Below are 25,523 nucleotides of genomic sequence, written 5' to 3' on the forward strand. Positions count from 1 at the left end.
TAGTGTAAATGAGCATGGCATTCTGTCCAAAGAAGTTGATTTTACACATAGTAACTGACTTTTAATTTTTTTATCTTATGTTTATTACTGGACTGTTTCAGCCTTTCGTTTCTGGGCATACAGTATAAAGGTTGAAAATCAGACTTATTTAAAATGTGAAATAAAATTACTCTGACATTTTTATTTGTAACTCAGTATTAAAAAGCAGATCTGTCCCTAGATGATGTGTGGCTGTGATGGCTGAGAAATGCATCAAGACTGAATTCAGTACTGGTATGCAGCTTGATTGGAAAATAGATTAATTTCTTAATAAATGCAGTTGTAAGCATTAGAAGGGTTAGAGCTGGAAAGCATTCTTGGCATTCTCTAGGTGGAGACATTGAGAAGAGCACATCAGACTTGGCATCTTTTTTCTCTCCAAGCTGCTTCTCCTCTCTGAGATTTTCCTACAAAATCTGCTTGCGCTTGTCAGTCTTCCACAACTGATTTATTTGAATTTGCCATGTTGGTTTATAACATTTTTTATTCAGTTTGAAGTTACTATCTCAGGGTGAACAGCTCTCCTTCAGTTTCAGAGATTTCTTGAATGGACTTTGTTGTGTAACACCTAACCACAGATTCAATTTTCTATTTATTCTTTTATCATTTTTCAAAAAGCCCACTGTACATTATGTTAGGGTGACATAACTTCTGATAGAGAAAAGTAGTTATTTTTAAAATAACACTGTAATAGCTTTAAACAGAAAGGAGTTATTTTGTTTAAATTTAACACTTTTAGGAAGATCTGCTAATAACTGTCAAGTGTCGTGGCTGCAGTTAGTAAGCAGGACAGCAAGATTTAGTATCTCTTACAATAATGTAATGCTAATTTATAAGTAGTATTTCAGCTTCTATTGGCTAGTGTTAAAAGCCATTGCCACCATACTTGTTTCCCATTAAGGAGTAGAGAATTTCAACTATGGTCTGTTAAATTAACCAACCTCTGCTTATTTTTCAGTCTAGAATTAATTTGGTAACAGGTAATCACCTACTTAAGTAATTTTTAGTTTCTTCATATTATTTGCTAATAACTATAGCTTTTGCTTAATACCTTTCACAGTCTGTGTAAATTACATTTTTCCTCACTGTCTTTTCACTGAGCAACTTGCAACTGTGCATTTAAAACTATGTTTCAAGTCTGATGGTGCTGGAGAAGAGACAATAAAATCAGAAGAGCTTAAATGGTTAGCATTTAAAGAATGTAATGTATTTTATGCTTGCTAAAATCTTGTTTCTCATGTAGTGATATTGACCATGTAGCATTTAGAAAAGCACACAAGAATAAAGTACTCAAAGCTTTTCCAAAATATTTTAGGTTTTTGTTTTTAAAAAATCGTGTCAGTAACTCACAGTTTATGCTGTACGTCCAGCTCTCAAATTTTGCCTACAACTGGCTCATTGGATTCTACCAACAGTCAGTAAAAGTAAAAATCCTAGAAAAAAATAATTTCTCCCAAATTTAGATTTTAATTTCAAAATTTTATCCCTTCATTATCTTCAAGGATTGCCATTCTTTAGTTATACAATACCATCTCTGACTAGCTGAGGTGGTTCTTTTGGGATTGGGGGGAAAAAAATGTGTTGCTGGATCTGCAATATCATGTCTTAATTCTTCATGTGGATGAAGCATTTTTTCATCAAAAAGCATTTCATTAGTTTCTAAAAATATACTGCCTTAATCTATACATCCACATGGACATACTATTTATGTTAGGTAGAATGTGTTCTGTGAAATCACTGAGTCAGCTGAGGAGAAAATAGGCTCTTCTGGTAAAATAACTGTCTATTCTCCCATCAATAGGATCAGGTCGCAGAGGAAGAAAATCATTTATTCCAGCAACCCTACAAAAATTGGTTAAAAAAATAGAAAATCTGTAGGACCTTTGAATTGTGCTTATTCACCAACTGCTACTAAAGTCCAGGTTTTGTTAGTCAAGTTGATTTTGATTAAAATAATTATAACTTTTCATACCAGGTATCACCTGTAAGTTGTTTTATACACAGCTCTACTAAACCAGGCTCTTTGGGGGTACTATTAAATCTGTTTGATGCAAATATCTCAGAAGAAAGCTCCTTTAAAGGCACTCAAGCGTCAGTCCCAGGGAGAGTCTTAGGCACAATCCCAAATCCACTACTGTAGTGTGAGATCCTGATCTGAGAGCCTTCAAATCAAGATGGGTGGATGGTGCTGTACAGTGAGAAGTGTTTCTGGAACAGCAATAGATTGTTTTGCTGTTTTGATGGGGCATTTTGATTTAAACCTTAATCTATAAGACTCATGTGCAGTGTGATAGAATAGAATGCACTTATACAATTACTTTGAGGCTTAGTTTTTCTAGGGTCTGTACCAATGTAAAAGAAATAGATAACCCAACCCAGAACTTTCAATGTCTTTTTCTGACCTTTAGTATCTCTTTATTCCTCTCTTCTCCCGCTCTTTCAGCAAGAGATTAAGATAATCTACCAGGGCAGTGAAATAGCAGTTGTGAGAAATGTCTTAAAAGCTATTGAAGGCAAATACTTCTCTTCTTAGTTGTTAAATACTTACTGAATGAAACTTTTTTTTTCCCCTATAGTCAAGCTGAGTTAGGCAGGCATGTGTCGGGCTACTCAGCTGCTTTCATCAGAAATGGTTTATATTAAATTAAATATAGTTTCTTTTTCTTCTTTCTTTTAAGATACAGAGTTAAATGTTCTTAGTTTCTGGAGGATATCTTAAATAAAATGGTGGAAATTATAAACTAATTTTGATGAATAAGAATGCTGATTAAGCATTTTGCATTTTCTGCTAACTTAACTAAGAAACTCTTCATATCAAATAACATTATATTTCTTTTTAAATGCTCTGCAGTAGGAGACTTAGAATCAGGTTTGCCATTTATTGGTAGCTGGAGCAATTACTACTGCTTCCGTTAACAGCTGACATGTAAAATTCAGAAAACTTTGTAATAAATTGTGTTCTCTTACCTACTGTAAGGATCTCTGTGTGCTGTTTTGTGTTGGATTTTCAGTTCTTGAATAGCACTGGAATACTGGTATGCTTATGTCTTGAAAATAAAACTAAAATGAAAAAATCTCAGACATCAGTTAAAAATAACGAACCATAAACAGTTTTCTGGTGTTGAAAACAACCATTTAGATGTTCAAACTCCTATTACAAAAACAACCATTTAGATGTTCAAACTCCTATTACAATTAGAAGAGCAACTCTCCTAAAAGAATAATTCATTTAAAATAATCTATATAGTATTTTTTATTAAGCTACACTTTTTAATTTTTTAAAGAAAATAGCCTTTGCTTAAAATGACCCTATTTACAAATGTAGCACATGTGACAACATCTAGTCATAGCGTGATGAAGCAAGAATCATTCATTGGTCCTCACTTTCCTTCCATAGCTGAAGTCTACATAGGAATTGGGAAGCCTGCGGAGGCCACAGCGTGTACCCAGGAAGCAGCTAATCTCTTCCCCATGTCGCACTATGTTCTGTACATGAGAGGTCAGGTGGCTGAACTTCGTGGCAATATCGATGAAGCCAAACGCTGGTATGAAGAGGCCTTATCTATTAGTCCCACCCATGTGAAAAGTATGCAGAGGCTGGTAAGTCTGAAGTCCGTGTTCGTGAGTACTTTTGTCTCAACTTACGATGTTGTACTGTGAAATCTTAACTTGGTGTGGGTAACACATAGCTAATGAGGTTGGGATCTGTATTCTTATTAGCAAAATAGCTTTCAAAACAGTCTTTTCTGGGATTTTATGCTCTCTTCTCTGTGTGTTGGGACATAGAAACGATCTGTAGGCAATAAGACTATTTCAGTCCTAACAGAGAATTCAGAAAAAGAAGTCATTTACATCTGCCTAATATTCAGTGCTGTTGCGGAGTAAAGGCAGCTCATGGTAAGAGAAGAATTGGATACTGCAATCTAGAGGAAAGACCGGTCATTCTGCTGTCTAATTCCAGTATAAAAGTTGAATTCTATGTGTTAATCGATTAGCTTCATACCATGTGATTTCTTGGATTTTTGAAAGGCAGAGAATCAGTCTTGCCCTCAAAGGAATGTGTAGCCTTAAGTACAAAAGTACATAAATACCTAAGTTTGTTCATGTACTTCATATGTACATACATGCATATATTCTGTACTTACTATGTTACGAAAATTACTTTCCCATTTTAATCCAGTTTTCTTCCAGATAAAGGACAGTAGAACAGCTGCAATCAGCTTGTTCAGAAGTAGGAGCTGGTTTCTGCCTAGGTGCTTATGAATTATTCAGAGAAATTTCTCGTGAATCCCTGAGGGGAACATATGAGACAAAAGATCAGATAGGAAGGCAGCACAGGGAAAGTTTTTTGTTTCACCTTTTCAGCATTTCAAGATATTTGAGCCTACTGACAAATGCCAAAAGGTTCCTTTTTCTGAAGAAGCAGGCTGTCGACCCAAAGCAGTGCTCTCAGTGAAAATGAGAGCTTATGTTTTTCTGGGTATCTTTTTGCCTCTTCTCTGAATCCACCTTTGAATAAAGAGTCTGTAAACATAGGATGCTCTTCAGAATGACTGAGAAACTAGGTGCTCTAGGGGGCATGTGAGATGAAAAATACTGTGCTTCCAATCAGGGTTCCCTTTTTAGGAAATTTTCAGTTTGGGTGCGGCCTGGAGGATAACTGTCCATTTCATTTGATTGGCCAGCCCTTTCTAAACATTCTTATAATTTAACATTTTGTTTTTAAAAAGCTTTCTCTAGACTTTTTCTGTACTAGGTTGTTGTTGTGAATGGATTCCGAGAAAACTATGCTGCTTAAATAAAAATATTAAAGATGCGTGCTGTAAAAATATTTACCTGTGTAATTCTATGTGGGGGAAAACTACAAGATTCTGTATCCTTTTTGCTTTTCTGACTATAGCAGAAAGTATTTTGAGAAGGAAGTTTGCAGTGTTTACTCTTGCCTGTGTGTATAGGTTAATATCTGTACAACTCAACACTTTGTTTGTATATTTGCACATTTATTATAAAGAGATATGATCTCAGGGGCAGGGGAGCTACAGCAACAGCAATGTGGAGGGTACCAGCTTCTATAACAACTGCTGAAACATTAACTTGTAGTATTTGTGTTCACAATTCTAAGCCAACAATTAGTTTATGAACCAAAGTGCTGTGAAAAAATATCTTATTTTCTGCGATTAATTTGATGTTTTAAAATGATTTGATATAGCTTCCGAGCAATGCTTAGAAAGTAATACAAAATGCTACTGTGTCAATGTAAGAGTTACCTTAGATTTGTTTAATAAACTTTGGTGAATTTTTTGGGGAGAGGGGGCAAATACAAGTATAAGTCATAATAATTTTATGAATAAAATGCAAAAAAATGGAAGTAAGATTTAAGGATGGCACAATGACTTGCCGTTGTTAGGTAAGCAGTTGGACTGTATGATCTGAAAAGACTTTTCCATCCTAAATGATTCTATAATTCTAAGTTCTAGCATGTAGAATATGTGTCCAGACCTTCTTCTCCAAGTTAAATTAGTTGAAATAGTTGAAATTGAAATGAGTTTTGAAGGATTCTTTTTCTTTTAATTAAAATTTTAAAATTAATGACATCTGACAGTAAAATTTTTGGATGCTAGTGGTTTAGAAATCTGGATCTTTGATTTGAGATATTATGTGTAGTTGTCCAGAGAAGCTGAAAAAAATAAATGAATTATTTGTTTTTATATATATGAACAAGAATGGCATATTTGGAATAGCCAAGATTTCTCCTTTTATAATCCATCCTTTTCATGATGATACATCACTCTTGTAAGAAGGATGAAAAATTAAACTTTGCAAGCTTTAATATTTTTCCCAAAAATCTTATTGGCCATAACTCTCTTTAAGTACTTATTCCTGATTATGATCTACTGTTTCTGCATAGTAGCAAACTTATTAATCTAAATTACTGAAGAAATGTGTGACGAAAGAATAGAAAGTTGAGCCTCGTGGCTTGAGAGCTGATGTGCTTTCTCCTGTGAGCTGCAGCCTGCCCTGTGCTTTGGAGTTTCTACGTAAAGACTCTTGCATTTATCTGAAATGCAGACTCCATGTTTTGCTAATATGACTGCAAAGACATGCTTTTTGCAGAACTCTTAACGTTTTATCTGAATGCAGTTTCCTTTTATTGGCTGGTATGATCTGTTAAAAGACTGTATTTGTCTGAAATTACAATTTTTCAAGGAAACAAGTTATTATTAAGTAAGATCTCTGAGATCTTCATTGATTTATTCCTGTTCTAAAGATTTACCAAAACAAAAAGGAGGAGGACGTGGTGATGGTGTGGAAATTGGAGCAGTTGAGACTGTTGGAAGATACCAACAAAAGGATAATGATAAATGGAAGAATTTAGAGGGAGAGGTTAACTTGCTGTATTTGCCTTGGTAACGAAATGCCTAAGACAATGTGACACCAAATGATGGAGGCTTGATCCACGAATAGATGAGAATTTGCTAATGTGTATTCTGCTTAATTAAACATCTTGGGAAACAGAACTGATTGGATATACTCTTAACATTACCTAAGAGGGACTTCGTTTAGAAGTGGACCTGGTAGACTTAGCTAGCAGCTGGACTTGATTTTAAGGGTCTTTTCCAACCATAATGATTCTGTGAGACCTGGCTGGAGGAGGCAGTGTGTTCGTGTTCGTGCTCACTGCTCTTTTACCCCTTTCTAGAGTGTGGGGAGTTATTCATTAAATCAGCTGAATAGCAAAACTAGTTCTTTCAAAGAGAAATGCAATTAAAAATTCTCTGTAGTTGCTTGTGCAGCTAAATCATTCCTCATAGAGTTAGTGCTTAAATCGATTCATTCAGTGTGTTCTGTTAAGCAGTTCTCATTTTAAGATCTGCTTTGTTCTCAGGTGCTATTTTTTACGATTTGTCGCTACCTGTAATTTTCTCCAAGCCAGAGGTTATACCAGCTTATTATTTGGGTAGCTCTGGCTGCTCACAAGATGTCAAGAGTGAAGCAGTAACATGTCAGTAGCAATTAAGTGTACTTCACAGAGTGCAGCAGCAATGCTTTGGAACAAATGCAGTGCCCTTTCTTGTTTTTAAGGGCAGTATAATGCACTTGGGGAAAACAACACAAAGGTGGCTTCCAAAGGTTTGAAATTCTTCAGTTTGTGTTCTGTATTTAAAATCGCTTTTTATCACAGCCCAACAAATTTGAAATTTTCTTAAATTAATAAATTCAGAAATTATGATTCACAGTTCAAGTGAATGTCATAGATACTTGGTTGACACTTGTCTGATTCTGACAGGAATGGATTTTTTTGAACAACTTTCTCCATTCTCCTTACACTTTATCATCACCTCCAGATTTCTGCCTTCCTGCTTTTGTCATTGTTTTCCTCCCCTGAAAAAAAATAAACAGTCTTTTATCTCCTGCAATCAGAGTGCTATTGTGGAAAGTAGCCCTTGCTGTTGACATGAAACAGGCCATCATTCACTAATGCCTGAAATGGCAATGAATACTTCAATCCACTGTCCAGGAAACAAATCTCTGTATTCTCTCTCAGGCTTGAAAATTTCTTAGCTAAATGTAGCTTTGACATGAATTAGTTTTTCCAGCATCCATATATTGCTATAATCCTAGAAGACTAGTGTTTTTTGAATATTAAGTAATTCATGATAGCACTTGTCAGTTAATCCTATTAGAAGCTTAGCTTCTGAGAGTAGAAGACTAAAAGAGAAAGGGGGAAATTAATTATCCAAAAATTACTGTTGTAGAAATTAGTTTTCAAAAAGCATTATCTTAAAGAATTATATTTACCACTCCATACTGTTAGGTATCTGTTAGAATTTCCTATAACTATGCGGAACTCAGTCACATCCCTTAAGGCTTAGATTAACTATGTGTGCTTTACCTCTCAGTTATAAATATATTGTTATTTATTTCTAACTATATTAAGTGCTTAGATTTTTCTTTTTTCAACACAAATATACTTTGCCAGAAAGAAGCTTGATAGTGCATATGGGTAGTGTATGTGTATGAGCCTGTCAAGCATACTGAGCTGACTGAAGGAAAGGAAAAGCAGAGAAGACTTTAGAAACACGAGTTCAGACCCTGTTTGAAGGGATCAGGGGAGTTAAAGAAGAGAAGGACTGCACACAGTCACCCAAACTAACTTCTTTCCTGCAATGAGGCTGTATTCTCTAGTATTTATTCTTCCTTTCATAACAAAGACATCAGCTACAGAACATTCACTAAGTCATTTGATTTTCATTGTCAGACCTGTATACTGTAAAAACTCTGTTGGTTTTGGCCACATGGGCTTGTCCCAACCACATTATGCTGGTTCTTGTGGGTGGTTTGTTGTGTACCTGATTACCATAGAGCTGAATGCTAATGCCAAATCTCAGTGCTCATTTGACTTGCTCTCTAAGTGCATCCTTAGGCACACAGTGGCCGAAGAGGAATGGAGGAATAATGGTGATCGGGTTTGTTAGTTTTGTTAGTGAAATATTGTGGGTTTGCCCTTCAGAAACTAAAAGGTTATTTCACAGAAAGTAGAGAAAGCAAAACGTACATCCAGCCAAAATCTCACTGCTCCTTAGAGAAGGCATTTCACTGTGGTTTGATTGCTGTCACACGTAAATATTTCAAGTAGGCACATTCAGCACTCTACTTGCATTTTAACCTGGAACATACCCATTGAATTCAAGTGATTCTTTTTAGTTTACTTTCTTCACATGCCTTGTGGCAGTCACAGGCTGTATTTTTCTCTGACCTGAAATATACTTCCCATGTTAGCCCTACAACAGAAAAGCATCCGTGCTTAGTGCAATAAAAAGTACATAACACTAACTTGCACAATCATTAGCTTTTGAAATATAACAAAGTGTGAATCAAGGTGAGTAATCAAGAAAGTTTGGGGGTTTTCCTGTGTGTTTCAAACTTATTTTATTTTTAATGTTACTGAGCTCATGTACAGCAGTTAACCATTTCATACTGTTTCATATCTTAAAGATTACCGTTGGAGGAAGATCAGTAGAATTTCTTAATTCCTGGATTCTTTAGCTGAGTTTTACAGTATTCTTTTAGAGCAGATCTGGATTTGTTCAGTCTTCAACAACAGTAATTGTTACAAATTTGAGTTTATACTAGAATTCAGTTGCTCTTTTGGAAACAGAAAGTGACTGCATTAGTTCTGTTTTTAACTTGGGAGGAATGAACTCCCATTTACTAAGGCAGCACTGTATGTGCTGATCGCCTGAGAACTGTTGTTCTGAAAGTGGTAGTTTGGAGCTGATGAAACATAGGTCCTGCTTCATAAAAGACTTTCTTTCCACATTACCCTGTATTTACTCCAGATGGCTTAAAGCAGCTCTAGCAGGAGCAGATCTTTCAACGGGAAAATACCTCCACTAGTGGGTGCTTTTCACCACCTCAGAGCGAGTTCTGTGAGAACGATTCAACAGGCTTCAACTTGTGTGTGCTGTCCTGAGCTGACAGCCATTACCAGAGGAATATTGTAACTGGACTCTAAATGAATCTTGTGGTTTGTACCATCTCTGAATATTTGAGGATGCGAAGGTAATCTGATTTTGTGCAGCATGCACTGTTGTTGCACTCAACAGAACTGGAGCAAGATGGAGAATCTAAGATACTGGAGTGTACTACTTAACTTACTGGGAATCTAGTAGCATTGGTTAAGGCAGCTTTCTGTAACTTAAGTGTTTTTTGGATCTGTTTCTTTGATTTTCTAGAGATTTCTGTTTGAGAGTTTCTCTTGGAATTGAAAAGTGGTTTTTTTATTTTTCTTTTGTTTGGGCTTGTTGGTGTTCATTTTACACAGGGATTTTTGCCTGGTGTACTCAGCTTTAACTTTCTGGTTTTGTCTGATTTTGTGTTATCTGTGTGAAAGGTTTTTCCACAGTTTATCAATTCAGGCTCAACTTGTCGGAAACCACTTTATCGCTTCTATTTGCTCCCATTTTAAAAAATGGAAAATTAACTAGTGGTAAATGCTGGCAGAAGGAAGGGGTGCTTTGGCTAGAGTTACTCCTCTTTATTTGGCAGGTCACGAATAATTCCAGTGTTTTTATTATGTTGTGTGGAACTGATAAAATTCCACCCATCAGATAATTATTCTCAATTCGCTGTTGCAGCAGGTCAGTCTACAGTGTGCAGTATTACTCCAAAGTTGCTTCTCTTCGTTTGGAAAATTTTAAGCTCTTTGTCTTCAATTGTCAAAATACAAGTAGTATTCATTTCAGGCTTTGATTCATGTTTTATAAAGTCTTTGAACCGGGTTCTGCTACCAAAACAGAGCTATTATCAATTTGTTTCACATACAGCAAGTACAGATTAAATATCACAATTTGGTAGGTAGCCACCAAGTATCATTTCAAGTTCAAAGAATAAAATCCAGAGATCAGAATGGCCCAATCTGGATCAGGACTTTGGTCATCATAATAAAGTGTCTGAGGAGGGATTCCCTGCCCTACACTGACGTTTCAAGTAACTGACAGGCAGAGAGCTGGGGAATAGGAGTAGGATCACACGCTGTTTGCGCAACAGTAACAGTTACTTCAAACACACGTGTAAGATAACGTTCACTTTCTCAGGAAGGTTGTAGAGTCTCACGTCCTTGGAGATACTCAAAATGTGTCAGGACACAGCCCTCGGCAACCCACTCTAGGTGACTCTACTTGGAGTTTGGATCTCCAGAGATCCCTTCCTACATCAGTCATCCTGCAATTCTAGGAATACAAGCAGGACAGGCATTGTAGATAGAGGTAAGGATTTCTGGTTAGACAACATGATGAGAACACTTGTTTGTGGACAAAATCTTCCTATTATGCAAGGTTTGCTTTATTTTTACCAGTGGTAAAAGTCTGTATAGCACAGATTTTGTTTGTTCTTCTCATTTCAGTGGTACATTACCCATAGCAATCATGGAAGGAAGACGCAAAAAATTAATGTCTTTCTCAACTGTATGCACTCGTCTTACATGCACGCATAATGTACACCTCTAAGTATGTATACATATCTTCTCTGCTACAAACCTGCCTTAATGTCTTGCATACATCTTATTGTGTTTGCACCATGAAAGCAAGGTGCTGCCAAACCACGTCCTGTGCAACCTGGTTTTTATCAGCTAGTCATTGTATTGTAGGCATTGCAGTACCTCGCAGTTCCATAGAAAGGCCCATTCTGTGATAGCTAGTTAATAATTATGCATTTTTAATCATTGCCAGTTTGTAATTTTTATGTGCTTGATTTAGGTGGCTTTTAGTACTTGAGCTTTTTAATGATTTTTGTTTTTTTTTCTTTTTTTTTAAGTGTGCAGATATAGTGCAACTGCAAGAATGGCCACTTGATTCCAAAATATGTGTTCATCATGTAGCCAGTTTATGCACTAGGACTGGGGAATGTGCATGCAAAAGTGTCAGTGGCAAAAAAATGCAACTGAAAAGCCTAAGTTGGGATCTTCACAAATTGTATTTTGGGGCTTTTGTCTCTCTTTTGATGTTTTTCTCATGAGGGGTTAAAATATACCATAATGATCTGCATTAAAGCTTCGGTAGACAAAGATGTATGTCTTAGCGTTTACACAACACAAAATGTTTAGGTCTCTTTACAGTTGTTTACATGGAAAGTCACTCCTTGTTCTGTAGTACTAAGCAGAGATGATGAACAGACCAGCAACCTAGTAAAAACATCTAGTGACAGCATAATGAAAAATTTACTTTTTCAAGCTTTTTTGGTAGGTATTAGAAAGGATAATTCCTGTTAAAAGTCTTTGTCCTTCCATTTCTATATGCATTTTACCCTCTAAAGGGCTGACTACATTAAAGTCATTGTCACTTGGGTTTTTCTTCCATGCCTTTTGCTAGGTAACTGACCACCTAAAAGGGAATGGAGGGGGAAAAAACATACAGATTTTTACTAGTGGAAAAATACTAGCAAGCAAGGCTAATGTAACGGAATGAAAATGTCAGTAGTCGTAGTCCCAGTAATTCAGGACATGTCCAGGAGGCCTTGTGCCAGTAAAGTGCTAATAGTTGCTCTTGATGTTTAAGTTCTTGTTTAAAAAAATAATGAAATGCTTATGAGAGAAGACCTGGAAGAAATTGAAACTGTCCATTATTCCCTACTATGCTCTTTAGAGTCTTGCATCCCTTTTCATGGATACTTTCTGGTGCTTTTTTGCATGGATCTCAAAAAATACAATTTTTATTTTGCTGTGTGTAATTGCCTTCCAGTATAAGAATTGCTTTGCAAAACACTTTTTAAATTAGGTCATTCTGCTGAAGTATGTGCTGGGCTAATTATGATTATTTTGCTTCCCTAGGCATTTTTGTGCTCATTGAATTTATTAATGTATTACTTTAGAGCTGGAGCTGAGAACACAGCAATCAAAGCTATGTGGCACCTGGTATACATGGCTCTCTTTCCTGTGATGTCTAAGGGCTTTTGCTTGTAGGCAACATCTGGCATCTGATCATTTATAATTGAATTTCATATAATTAATGAAAAATATTTTTAAGAATTGATTTTGGGGTAAATATAAAAAATGTGAAAAAGGCTGGACGGAGCAGCTATTGTCAACTTTAAATGAACGAAAGGGATTTTATTTTCTTTTTCCTGAGTAAGGTTCTGTTGTAGAATTCTGTAGGTGAGAACTCACTAACTAGAGGAAGACATTTGAGACATGAAATCATCTGCACATATTGTCTTTTTTTTTTTTTTTCTTGTGCTGCGGAACTTTGCACTGCTGAAATATAACTAAATGCTACCATCAACAGCACCTGGAACGAGGCAAACCATTTTATGTGTTTTGGTTGTGGTTGTCAGTAAATGTGTGTGAGAAACTTGCAGCACTGCGTCCAAGTGTCTGAGACATTGGTCTTTAGCAGTCTATCATATAATAACGTATTTTTGTAAAACACCACATCAGTGCATGTGTTTTGCTATAAATATCTGGCAGTTCTCAGGTGCATTTCTGGGGCACTGATGAAATTACCTTTTGCTTTTTCTTTTACATCTGTCACAGGGGGGCTTGACTTGCTTTGGCGTAAGCTGTTTCCTGAGCTTACAGGCTGAGAGAACCAGAAGTTCCCTAATCGGTTATGATTCCTTTTCTCTGACTAGAAACTATAAACAACTTATGTATGTTACAAATTTTGCTCTATCTTATTCTCATCGAGGAGGAAGTGGCCTACCTTAATGCAGAACTAGAGATCTGGGAGGCCACTGTCCCTCAGGAAATGATTTTAATGCTTACTTTTGCTAGGGTTATGTCAAACGGCTGCATTCCCCAGATAAGTTCTCTAGTCTGTTACAGAGGTTTTTCTGCAAATCCCCAGTCTGGAACAGTCTTTTTATGTCTCTCTATCTCTCTAACTCATCACATTTTAAATTTTATTTGAAGGCCTCTCTCCCATTTACTGAAGCTTTACTTCCCTGCTAGCCAGTATTGTACTGAGCAGTTCTTCCCCTGCTCATGAGTCTGCAGTTTCAGCCAACTTGCTATGTATGAAGAGCATAGTATAATTTCTCCAAGATTAGTTTTCTTTAAATATAGACTGTGTTGTCTGGTAGCTAACTGGTTTGAGATGAAGTTAAAGAATTGGCCTTTAGGACTAATAGCAGGCTATTTTTCTTCCAGATATCTTTTAAATCTAGGTGATCAAGCTAATAGAAAAATCAGTTATTTCAGTGAGCTTTAACTTATGGGAAAATCCAAAGTATTTTTTTGTCCGACTCTGAAAACTGTGTTCCTTTCTAAGGTTTGATGGTTATTTTTTTCATTATACTTCGTATTAGAGTGTGTTTTTTCAAGGAGTAACAAGAAACGACATGAAGAAAGTCTTGCAAAGCTACCATTCTTCAGAAAGCTGCTATCTCTTGATTTATCAGTAGGAGAGAGGAGATATGCTGTTGGCCACCTTGTATACTGCATCTCACTAAAAAAGGGCCAGTGTTTTCTCTGAGAAAAAACTGGCTGCTGTCTGTAACTAAATTAGGGAATAGGAGATGACAATGATCTTCTAAGTAAAACCGTTGTGGCCAAAGCAGTGAACTGCAGGAGCTCTTTACTAAAAGCCTTTGTGTGACCTGCTTCTGTGCTGTAACTTCATTGCAATCAAATTTTTTTGCTACTCGGTACCTATGTGCTAAGACAATAAATTAAACTAAGCTAGAGACTGCAACCAAACCTTGAAGTCTGCTCACCATCATTTATCACTATTGGATGGATGGGATAGTGGAAATTAGTTCTTAGTTTGTTTTTGTATTCTTGTGCTGCTCTGTGTCATCTCTAGTTTGATTTGTTTTCCTGTATCCAGCTATATTGAAACTTTACTGAAATCCAAACAAATTTGTTCTGCAACTTTTTTTTTTCCCCTCCCTCCCCTCCTTGGGATGAATCTGTGTATTCAAATACTGTACAGAATAGCTTAGTGTCTCACAAGTGATAAAAACATACTGTGTTTTTTTCTACTTTTCCCTATTATTGTTCTCCTAACCATTCCTTTCTTCAACATTTGTTCTAAGGCTTTTTATGTGATTTAAGAAAACTGAAATAATAATTTTCTTTCTGAAGTACAAAAAGTATACTGCTTTTTGTTCGTAAAAATGCCTCCACTATTAATTTGCTAGTTAGTCTTTGATTTCTTTTTCTTTACTGTTCTTTTCTAGGTTGGACATAGTCCAGTTCATAGAACTCGATTATCTGGATCTCTCTAGTTTTGGTTTTACATTGACTTGGAAAAGAAAATTCCTTTACTTTTACTTTGAAAGTCTAGGTGCTTTTTTAATCTAATTTTCAGCTGAGCATAAAGGATCTTTTATCCCCGTTGCTATGATGTGATGTAATATTAACATCAACACTCAAGTTACAAGCCAGCGTCTTGGTAAACTGGTATTGATGCTGTATGTTTGGTGTTACGAAACAATGGCTTGAGTTTCAATTTGTGGTGACTTAATTGGGTAGTGATTGAAAAGTCTGGTCAGCACTGCTGGCTCACTGAAGCCAGCACTGGTCACGTTTAACCTGGATACTGGGTACACCTGCATCAGAGGCTACGTTGTACAGTTTGCTCGAGCCAGTTGTCTATGTGTAAAAGCAGGAGGATCAGTGTTTTCTAGAATTAGACTCTTCCTGGTACTCAGCTGTCTACAAGTAAACGCACGCACTGTGTGTTTAACCCAAGTCACTCTACATGAAACCGTGGATGCAGATTTAGAATTGTTAATGCTTTTAATGCCAGTTCTGTCATACTAAGCTAAACTGATATGAGTGGAAAAATACACCATGAGTGGGACTTAGTAATGCTAAACTTGAAAACAGAAAACTGTTTGGGGCTTTCATCACTTTTTAAATCTGCAGCACAGTGTTGATGTGCACCTTTTTAATTCTGGTATTAATATGTATGGACTTTATAGAGAGCAAAAAGATGAGAGCTTTTTAGTTTCAACAGTTAATCACATATGTACGAATCTAGTCTGTGCATTTTGTTAACAGTTCTTTGGAAGCAACTTTTGGCATTTGAAAAAAAACAGTACTATTAGTTATAGGGATTTTTTACCTCCTCACTATAATTTTTTACATTGAACGAATGGCTGATCTAAATCTTAAATTCAGTATTTGATGTGTGGTTGTATAGCTGCATTTTTAGTTTCAGCACTTTATATTTTTAAGCATGAATATTTAAGCATCTGAGCAAGTTTAGAGGAATAAAAAGTAACTGGCTAAGTTGAGCAGTTGCAGGTAGCGTGACAACTCAGTCAGTTTGTATGGCAGATAGTAAGACAAAGACTGTGTAAATCAAAAGTCTAGATATTTGAAAAAGGTTATAGTATTTGTTTTCATAACAACTTTGAGTGGTTAACATGTTAAGTTTCAAATACATTTTGCCCAGAAGTATGTATTATTTATTCCCGCACAAGAAATGGGGAAACTGAGGAATGGATGCTGCGACTTACCAAGCTTTAAATGCAATACAAACCTTGTGTCTTCTCATTCTGAGTATCACATTTGTGGGACTTGCATTTAATTCCTGTGCTTATTCTTTCCACTGCTTTTGCACTCTGAAGAAAATACTTTCCCCACAGGGATCTCCAGTGAATCAGTCAATCTTGTTAGGGCAGCAGCATCAATATTCCCCCTGCCTGCTGAAGGGAGCCTGCAGGGTGCCTTTTGTGGGTCTTGATGTGAAAATAATTGACAGACATTAGGAGGATTTTCCCTTATGATATTTAAATGTAGTGCCATCACTGATGGACCTTCTATTAAAGTGTAGATGATTAAAACAACTCTATCATTTATAAGTGAAAATTACATTTTTGATAGTTTTTGCCTTTGCCTGCGCTTTAAGCGAAGGGATATGTGGCAACTCCTCGACAGCCATTTCAGCTTGGCCAAGTAAAATGAGGCCCTTGTCTCAAATTCACTGCAGAACTTTCAATACTTTTAAATAGTAAATCTGTTCATTTGCCTACATGTCTCTTTTCCCTAACTGTCTTCCTTTCTGGAAGATTTTGTCAATGTTGTCTTGGATTTGCTCGATGAATATAATAGTTCCCAAGTCATTGCTGCTGAGATGGTTGGTGAAGGAGAAGCTGTTGGGATTGCAGACTATTTCAGTAGTTTCTGTGGCATCTATATCTTTGTTGATCTAGTTTTGAGAGCTTAGTTAAACTTAGCATTGTTTTAGTAATGTACTTTTATAGGTAATAAGGCTGAACTACTTACTTATGGTATTACTCAAGAGAAAGTTCAAAATTCAGGAAAAGCTAAGTTTGAAACAGCACTAAATATGAAATCTGTGGATACAGAGATCTGAGGGAAAAAGGATTGCGGCTTTCATTATAATGGGTTGATGGTTCTTCTGAGATGTTCTGTTGAGGTCTATGCTTTGATGCATCCTCGTGTCCTACAAATCAGACTCCTGCCTGGGTTTGAACAAAAAAGAACTACGTCTCGCTTTATGTCCTTGCAGGAAGGTGGAAGATGCTATAGCCGCTAACGTGAATTGGTGAGCACGTATATTTACTCATGTGTAGCACCAGACAGGTTTGGAGATCTAATGTCATAAATTTCCTTTTGCTGTTGTTGTTTGTGTGCTCATGTAATTACCATTACATGCAGTAAATGTAGCTTTGAATAAGACTTCGTAGGCTAGCTTTTTCCTGAAGAGGGGTAAGATCTTCTGCGGAAGGAGGTCAGTTTGGTAAGACATGACAAAACATAACTCTGTGCTCCCACTCTGTGATTAGTGGGAGGTAAACAAGAGGGCAGTTTAATACCTTGAAGTTCGTCATAATTGTAAACATTTAGCATTGTCCAGATGTTGAGGCTGAATGCAGTTTTGTACTAAGATGCGCTTGTCAAAGTCTTGGAAAACTAAAAAAAGCTCTGTACATAACAGTGCAACGTGTCCGTAGTTTATACGTGTGTGGCTTTTTCATACAAATCTGTGGGAAATCCTGCATTATAACAGATGCTATTGTGGTGCTTCAAGGAAGCTGGCTTTCAAGAAATAGCCCTTACAGTGAATTTAAAGTTGCTTTTAGAAAACAACCTTCTCTTTCTTCATAACTGCCATAGAACTGAAGGAAGAAGTATTAGCAGAACATTGAGGTGTTAAAATGGAGCCATGTGTCTTCATATGAGGCATTTGACCTGGAAGAAATCTTCAGTCTTTTGGTAGTGCTCAGATGAACTAATTTATTAGCAAAGGACTTACTTGGCAGAAAAGAAATATGGAAACACAGACATTGTTCATGCTGTTAAAAGCCTAAGCACTGTGAGGAGGGACACTACCCAAAACACTGGAATACTATAGTGTGGTTTAGTAGGCCTGTTAGGATGCAGACATTTGATTATTTCAAGGGGTTTTTTAAATACCTCGATGAAAAATCTCAAAGTTTTTACATGCTTCCCTCATATCCAAGGAATTAAACCTCATAAGCGAAGTTATGAATGTTTCATTTATAGGCAAAAAAACCCGAGGCATATTCAATTATTACAAAAGTAGAGGAAGGAGGAAAAGTTACTGAGGCTCTTAAATGGCTTCAAAATTTTATTAGATATCAGCAAGTACATGGGAGAGTGAGTGTTCGTAAATTCTCTGCTGCAGGGATGTAAGACTCAGTCAGGAGAAAGCCAAACCAGGCTTCATTATAGTCAGCGCATGTGGAGATAGCTGTTAAAAGTTAACTTTTTAAAATTATTCCAGAACATAACATATTGTATTCTGCTACATTAGGTTAGTTAGCTATATGACTTGCTTCTATAACATATTTAGATGAAAAGTGAATTGTGAGTGTTACAAAGACGTTATCAGTAAAGGGCCCTCTACAACTACCTAAAAGGAGGCTGTAGTGAGGCTGGTGCTGGTCTCTTCTCTCTAATTACTAATGACAGGACATGGGGAAATGGCCTCAAGTTGCATCAGGGTAAGTTTAGATTGGATATTCGGGGGAAGTTCTTTACTGAACGAGTGGTGAGGCACTGGAACAGGCTGCCCAGGGAGGTGGTGGAGTCACCAACCCTGGAGGTGTTTAAAAAAAAAGTAGATCTAGCACTTGAGGCTATGGTGTAGTGGTTAGGTATGCTGGGATGAAGGTTAGACTAGATGATCTTCAGAGGTCCCTTCCAACCCCGAACATTCTGTGATTCTGTGATTCTATGGAAATAAAAATTAAAAAAAATATAAAAAATCATGCAGATTCATAATTTCTTCTGTACAATACACAATGTAAAACTGTGTTCAGAGCTCTAAATCAGCACAGACAGAGGATGTGTTAGGTAGCACTTCGGAAAAATATTTGCCTTCTCTCAGAGATGATTTGACCTACTAAAAGAGAGCTTTTGCCTTGTTTTTTAAATTAAAATTTGTGGGCTGGTAAGTGGGTTTTGATACCTTAAAATAAGTAATTTAAGATAAAGACATAGTTTTACAGATCTACTCTCTCATTTAAAAACAACACCCTTTATCTTCTAAATGGGGGCAAGTAATAAGTTAAGGTAGATGTTGTCAAGTGGTTACAAATGTTCAAAAGATGAGCAAATGAACCACTATCAGCTGCAGGCCCATTTCAGTTTCCAATTTTTTCATGGTCCTTGTTACAACTTGTCCTGACAGCTGACAATAGCTTCTTTGGGATTCTGTCTGGTTTTTAATCTGTGACCGTTTGAAAAAGCGATAGCCACAATGGCATCGGAACAGATGGTATTATGAGGGTCACAGACCCAAAGACTTACCAGAGGGCTATGAAATGCTATGACACAAATGCAGTCTGTGATGATGCTTTGTCATGTTAATTGGAAGCCTAGCCAGAAGTTGGTAGGTTACAGTTGCCTGAAATAACTGTTCTTGATATAAAGTCTAAACCAGTATGAAACGCTGTCAGATCTTTTAAAGTAATTGACACATTAAACTTAATTTCTTTGAAAATTTTGATGTGATAGTGTGAGCAGCTGGTGATCTCTGTTGAAAGTAAAGGATGTAGCTTAAGCCTGGGTATCTAAAGTCATCTCATTTGCTGCAGAATCAAAACCTGAGCTTCCTAAAATCAGAGGAAGTTTTATTAGTAGGTGCAGTCTTTCTGCCATGTGCATTACATTCAGTTTAATGTAACATTTGTATCTGGACATTTTTGCTGAAGATAAAATCCATGGATGTTTGACGCAGTAACTGGTAGGAAATGTTTGTATCTCACCCCACACTCAGTGGCTGCCTTAAGTTCCAGAATTCCCACCTTCCCCACCAAACCCACACTGTTGCTGTAGTTCTTATCCTTGAAAGGGGAAGCTGCCACTCTGCATTTCAGCTCTCCACTCGGTGAGCATTTACTTCCCGGTTTGATTATTCTGATCAAATCCTAGCTTTGTGGGGGGGAGTGCCTCTTCTGCCATTCTTGTGTTCTTCCTGCCAACTGTGCTCCAGTGAACTAGAAAAGTGACTCAAATGGACAACATTCTGACACTCAGGGAAGCAGGATTCAATTCTATTTCAGCTGCCTGTCAGCTGACAATAGTAGACCAAAGGAAAGGACTTGGGGAGAAACTACATTTGGAATTACTTTCTCTGCAGATTCCAACCGTGTGCACTAATTTATTGTACAGCTTGGAAAATGGATTTCAAGAGCCATAAACCAACCACAGCATATGATTTAACATGTTGTGTCAATCAGTGCAGTGATGGAGAACCATTTATAAGCAGTCCATAACCACAATAAACTCGTGTTTTGCCTCAATCTTTAACATGAATGTGAGTGGCAAAAGTAAAATTAGTACTGGAAAAGAAAGTACGGAAACAGTGGCAAATACTTGCTGGTGGAAGAGTTTGGAGGATTTGACCAGAATTCTGGAAGAACTAGTGGATGAAATAACAAATTATTCGTCCAGTCGTATTTAGTGAAACCTAAGTTAACAAAAGATTGTAGGATTGTTAATATACTATGTCTACTTGGAATGAGCAGTTGCAGGTGAAATGCATCAGTTTGATTAAAAGCAAGACTTGGAGACTATTCAGGAAAAAAGGAAATACAGTAACTTTCATGAATACAAAATGTGAGAGTGAGACTGAACGTGGAAATGACTGGGGAGGATAAAGGGCTGGGGGTACTAGCTGATCTGAGCTACATCTCCTTTTGTTTACAAGAGCTACAGCATCATTGTTCATAAGCTGGCCAAGCCCAACAGGAGACGTCGTGTTATCCCAGTTATTGACGTCATTATCTTGTTAACAGTGTTCTGACCATTAATTTTGTAAGCTTTCAGATTTCCCCTTTCTTTATGGAAGATGGTGAAGTTCATGCTCCACTGGTTGCTTCATGTCCCTAAAATACAGACAGCCATGCCCAGTGAAAGCAGTCGAGGCTGGCCAACAGGACAAGTGTACCCTCAAGCATATGTTTCACTTGGGGCTTCCCTCCAGGGATTTCTAGCACGTATGGTCTAAACACTACGGAGGAAGAAGTCCTGTGCCAGGGTTGTCTACTACAGCAGAGTAGCAAAATGCATGAACTAAGAGGGCTCTTCTGATCTGATGTTAATTAACTGAAAATACCTCATTTTGGCAAGGTTTATGCAAAAAAAATAACAATGAGCCACATAAAGATAGTTGTGACAAAACCTGATAGGCTTATATGGAGCTGAATTATGAAAAATAGGTGATGCTTCCGTTATATTTATATGTTTTCAGATCAGTATTAACAAAAACTGATTTGTTGAGGTGCGTTTATGTTATTTTTTAAAAAAAATATTTTTAATGTTGTTTTCTTTCCAAAATACTGAAGTCCAGGTTTCTCTCTTTAAATGACCAAAGCTTTTTTCCTTTAGTTTTCAGTATATCCAACTTCCTAAGATTTTGTGAAGCATAAATCAGTATATAAAGGACTGTTGTGTTGTGTTTTTCTGAAAGTGCTAAAAGCCATTTCTTAGCCAATGGTTAGAGTTTGGCTCTTCTGATCTCTGCCTGATGGTGCACAGATGGGAGGGTGTATGCCGTCCCGTCACACTGAAAATAGCCTCCCCTTAAAGATGGATCTGCTGGCAGTTGTCCTGTCAGACTGACAAGTTAGCAGTCTACCTACAGCTTCTGCCTTTCATTTAAAAATGAAATCTTGGGGGGGGAGAAGGGGGGTCCATTCCCTCTCACGCCGAGAGGTTTTTGCAAACTGCCATGAAGTTGACTCTTCCCGTTGTAGTGCGTCAGGGTGTTGAGCCTGAGGAGCAGATGGCAGCTCACATCTGCTTTGAGGGGGCGGAAATGCTCTGTTTCCTAGGGATGCTATAAAAAATATATTTATTAATGCTATATTAAAAATAACCTCTTTTTCTTAGAGGTTACTGCAATACCAGTCATAACACTTTTGAAACAGTGACATTAGCCATGGCTATAACATAGGTATGTACGTACTTCTATACGCAAAAGTGTCTTTGGCTTAGGGCAATCAGAATAAAAATATGAATAATGTGCTTTACTCTTTGAATTTCTGTTTTATTTTAGTAATGAAAGGACTGGTCATCTTTTATCTTACACTGCAGGTCTGACTCTCATTACTTAATACAGCATTTGTCGGAATATTTGAGAGAAATGCACGTGCATAAATGCAAAAATACTTCAGAAGAGTATCTGTCATTCACTTCTGATTCTTTTTCCATAGTCTCCAAAGTTCAGAAGTAAGTGCTAGTTTTTGCAGTATCAAGTGTGCACAAATATGGACTACAAGTGCTACCTTCCAGTATAGTGACAATCTAGCTGAAGGTCTCCAAAGTACTCGATTTGAACTCTGACAGCTCTATTAATTATAAATTTTAACCACAGAACATAGCACTAGATCTGCAGCTCTGATTTTTCTTTGATACACAAGTTATTCCCCTAATTTCAGTCTGATTTCTCATGAGAACATTGATCAATTTTTCTAATTACTGTTTTCAGAAGCCACATACCACCAAGTACGTTCACTGTGGTTTTATAGGAAACCTGTCATTAATGAAAAACAGCTTCTTAAAAAGTCATCGCTTCCTATTTCTTGTTATTTATTCTTTTGTTCTATCAGAGGTTGAGTGGACAGAAGAACATGATAATTTACCATGGAACACGAGCTTTCAAAACAAAGAACCTTCAGATGTACTAAATTGACATTTAGTCTTTAAGGAGTGGAGTGAGAATGCTGAATTCTCACTATCCTCGGTTCCTGTGGAAAGTCCAGCTTTAGCTCAAATGCTTGAATATTGGCTCAGTGGACTGCCTTTGAGGCTCCTTGTTTCAAGAATCTTGGTCTGAGGTTTTTTGTTTCTTTAGCTTGTTCTGGACTTGTATCATTTTTGGAGGATTTTTGGGGTTTTTTTTTCCTCTTTCGGATAGTGAAAGCACTTTTATGTTAGTCCTAAGTCTGGAATAATAGAAATCCATTTTTCTCTACTTCTGTCCCTTTGACTCAAAACTGGGAAAATAATGGCATCAGTAACAGACGGTATCTAAGAGTCTCAGTGGGTAAAACAATGGTGAAGTTGTAAACTTAGCCTTGCTTTTGAAACCAGGTGATGCTGAAATACAGCCACAGATTAGACTGAATCAATGGTAGGATTTCAGTAGTGAATATACTGTATTTAGGTCATGCGCTTATAACTCTAAAATGGTCTACATAGGGGAAAAGAGATGACTGTATGAATGCCAATACATAAGAATATATTGAAATAAGGAGGTTACTAGGGCCCATTTCATAAACAGCACTGTCTGTAGCTGTGATCTCCAACACTAGTTTTCATGGCTGAAGTATGTATTGAAGGATGCTGCGTACCTGGGAAATGCTCTTCTCGTTTGTGAGAAAGCTGAGAAGACACTGATGTGGCTGAGAAGACACTGTGGACACGGTGCTGAGGGGGAGGGAAGATCCAGTGCTACTGAGCTGGGTGGAAGGAGATCATCGAGAAACAAGTCGCCTACACTTCAAGTGTCACCTCATGGTGTTGCCTCCCAGCTGGGAGGAAACATAACATGTTTGCACCAGCTGACAAGTGCTCCAAATTCAGGACTGGCCGTAATCTGAGGACTGAGGTTGTACTTAATTATTCCCTGATGCCAGTGGTGAAGCAGTACTTAGCAGAGCTGTAGCCATCTGAATGGGAGAATCACTGTGGTATTACTGTGTTTGTAGCTACAACGTATGAAATAAGACACTCAGTACAATTTTCAGGCGGACATTAAAAATTAGGTGATCTCTGAAGTCACTAGCTGTTCCACATTGTCAGTAAGGTGTTTTATTTGTTTCCAGTGTGTTTGCTATAGTCAAATCAGTTGTCACAATAGAGTGTGGTAGTCATGCTGTGTTGCTATAAGCTGATAGGATGTTCACATAAAGCATGAATCAGAATTACAGCAGACTATTGCAAGATCATGTTGCCGTAACAGGAAAAGAAGTCCTCCAAGATTTTCCATCTTGGTGGAAGGCTATGATCAGCAATTTTAAAAAACAGACTTTGGTTTTGAACCTTTCTGCATTATCGGCTGTGAACAGTAAGGAACTAAAAGGCAAGCACATCCCTGTTGGAAGGGGTCAGTCCTTTTCAAGAGGGTTATAAATACACAGATGCACTAACAACCACGCATGTTCCTTATTTCATGCTGACAATGTCAAGTTCAGTGAGTAACAAAGGCAAAGTTGTTGTTTTAAAAATCTGTTGCCAAGCAGTCTGTTTTCTCCTAGCAACCAGTGTTTTGCAGCCACGGAAGCAATCGGATACCTTGGGGGGTATGTTAGCATTGGGGGAAGGGTAAAGAAATAACAAACTGGGTTTGGCACCTTGCTTCAGCGGTGACACCAGCCCACAGCTCAGTTTCTGGGTGTGCTGGGGATTGAGGGAGGCAAGTGAGGGGGACAGGGCAGGAAGGGACACGTAGCACAGGCTATGGTTTGAGATAGGCAGTGTACAACAGGGTTGGCTGCAGGCACAGGTTCATATTTTTTCATCAGTTGCTTTGGGTTGGTTTGATGAGTGATCAGCAGTGGTATTATTAGCTGATTGTCCTCATTTGAAAAAAAATAAATCCATACTGAGCTGCCTGGAAGTTTTAGTTTGAGCATACTTTTTATTATTCAAAAGAATTGAATTATTAGAGAAAATGAGATAAGTTGTTTTGTATTCTGCATTTTAGAAACAAATTACATATATGTTGCAGTTTATTTTCCAATTTAAAAAAGTGCCTCCTATTTATTTTATGGATTATCTTTACTTGTAAGTGTTGGTGGTCAATCCAGTTGGTTTTAAACCTTATAATATGAGCAGCCTTCAAAATCCCTTATTCAAATGCATCTGTGTCCAGATGCAGAACTATGTTTATTGATTGTTTTTCTAATGGAATAGTTTCTTTCAAAGTGATGCACCATGCCACAGTGTTTTTGCACTTGCAGAAAATAGTTACGTACAATGACTAAACATACAATTGTTCTTGGTATATGCCTTCAAAAGAAGTTAAATGATTTCTTGTGCAAAGTCATAATACCATTAGACGTGTTTCAGCGAAAATTCATCAGCTAAAAGGAAAACAGGAGAGCATAATATATAAATAATATGCTGTTTCACTCTACATAGGTGTAAAATAGTGATTATAGAATACATTTAAAATGTGTATTTTTATCAGAGAGGATGGGAAGTATCAGCTGCAGAATTTCACTTATCTCTCCATATATCATGACAGATTCTTCTCATTTTGCCTCTCTAACACTTCTTCTGTTTCATTATTATAGCATAACACTGTCAAGTCTCTGGTAAACCTTCAAGTTTGATAGATTTGTTTGAAAATAGCAGCCACCTTAACACATGCAAAATAGGCTGAAAAAGCAGCATGTAACAAGGGGCAGTTCTGTGATGCTAAAATTACAGTGCATATGAATTTGCAATGCATACATTGCATCTGAAGTTTTGTAACTCTTTACGGTCATAATCCCTGATTTTAAAGTTTCTTAGATAAGATGGGGTGTTTCTGTCA

General features: G+C 37.1%; 1 protein-coding gene across 1 annotated transcript in view; it reads left to right on the top strand.

The window, feature by feature from the left end:
- The window catches only part of TTC7B (tetratricopeptide repeat domain 7B), a gene marked incomplete at its 5' end in the record, with an annotated part of 83,524 nt that overhangs the window by 50,473 nt on the left and 7,528 nt on the right, over positions 1–25,523 (top strand). Inside the window, one exon of the mRNA XM_009875491.1 lies at positions 3,437–3,639. Within this exon, the coding sequence (XP_009873793.1) occupies positions 3,437–3,639 (203 nt within the window). The remainder of the gene's footprint in view (positions 1–3,436; positions 3,640–25,523) is intronic.

The sequence above is a fragment of the Apaloderma vittatum genome, unplaced genomic scaffold (assembly GCF_000703405.1).
Source record: "Apaloderma vittatum isolate BGI_N311 unplaced genomic scaffold, ASM70340v1 scaffold8178, whole genome shotgun sequence".
Lineage (NCBI taxonomy): Eukaryota > Metazoa > Chordata > Aves > Trogoniformes > Trogonidae > Apaloderma > Apaloderma vittatum.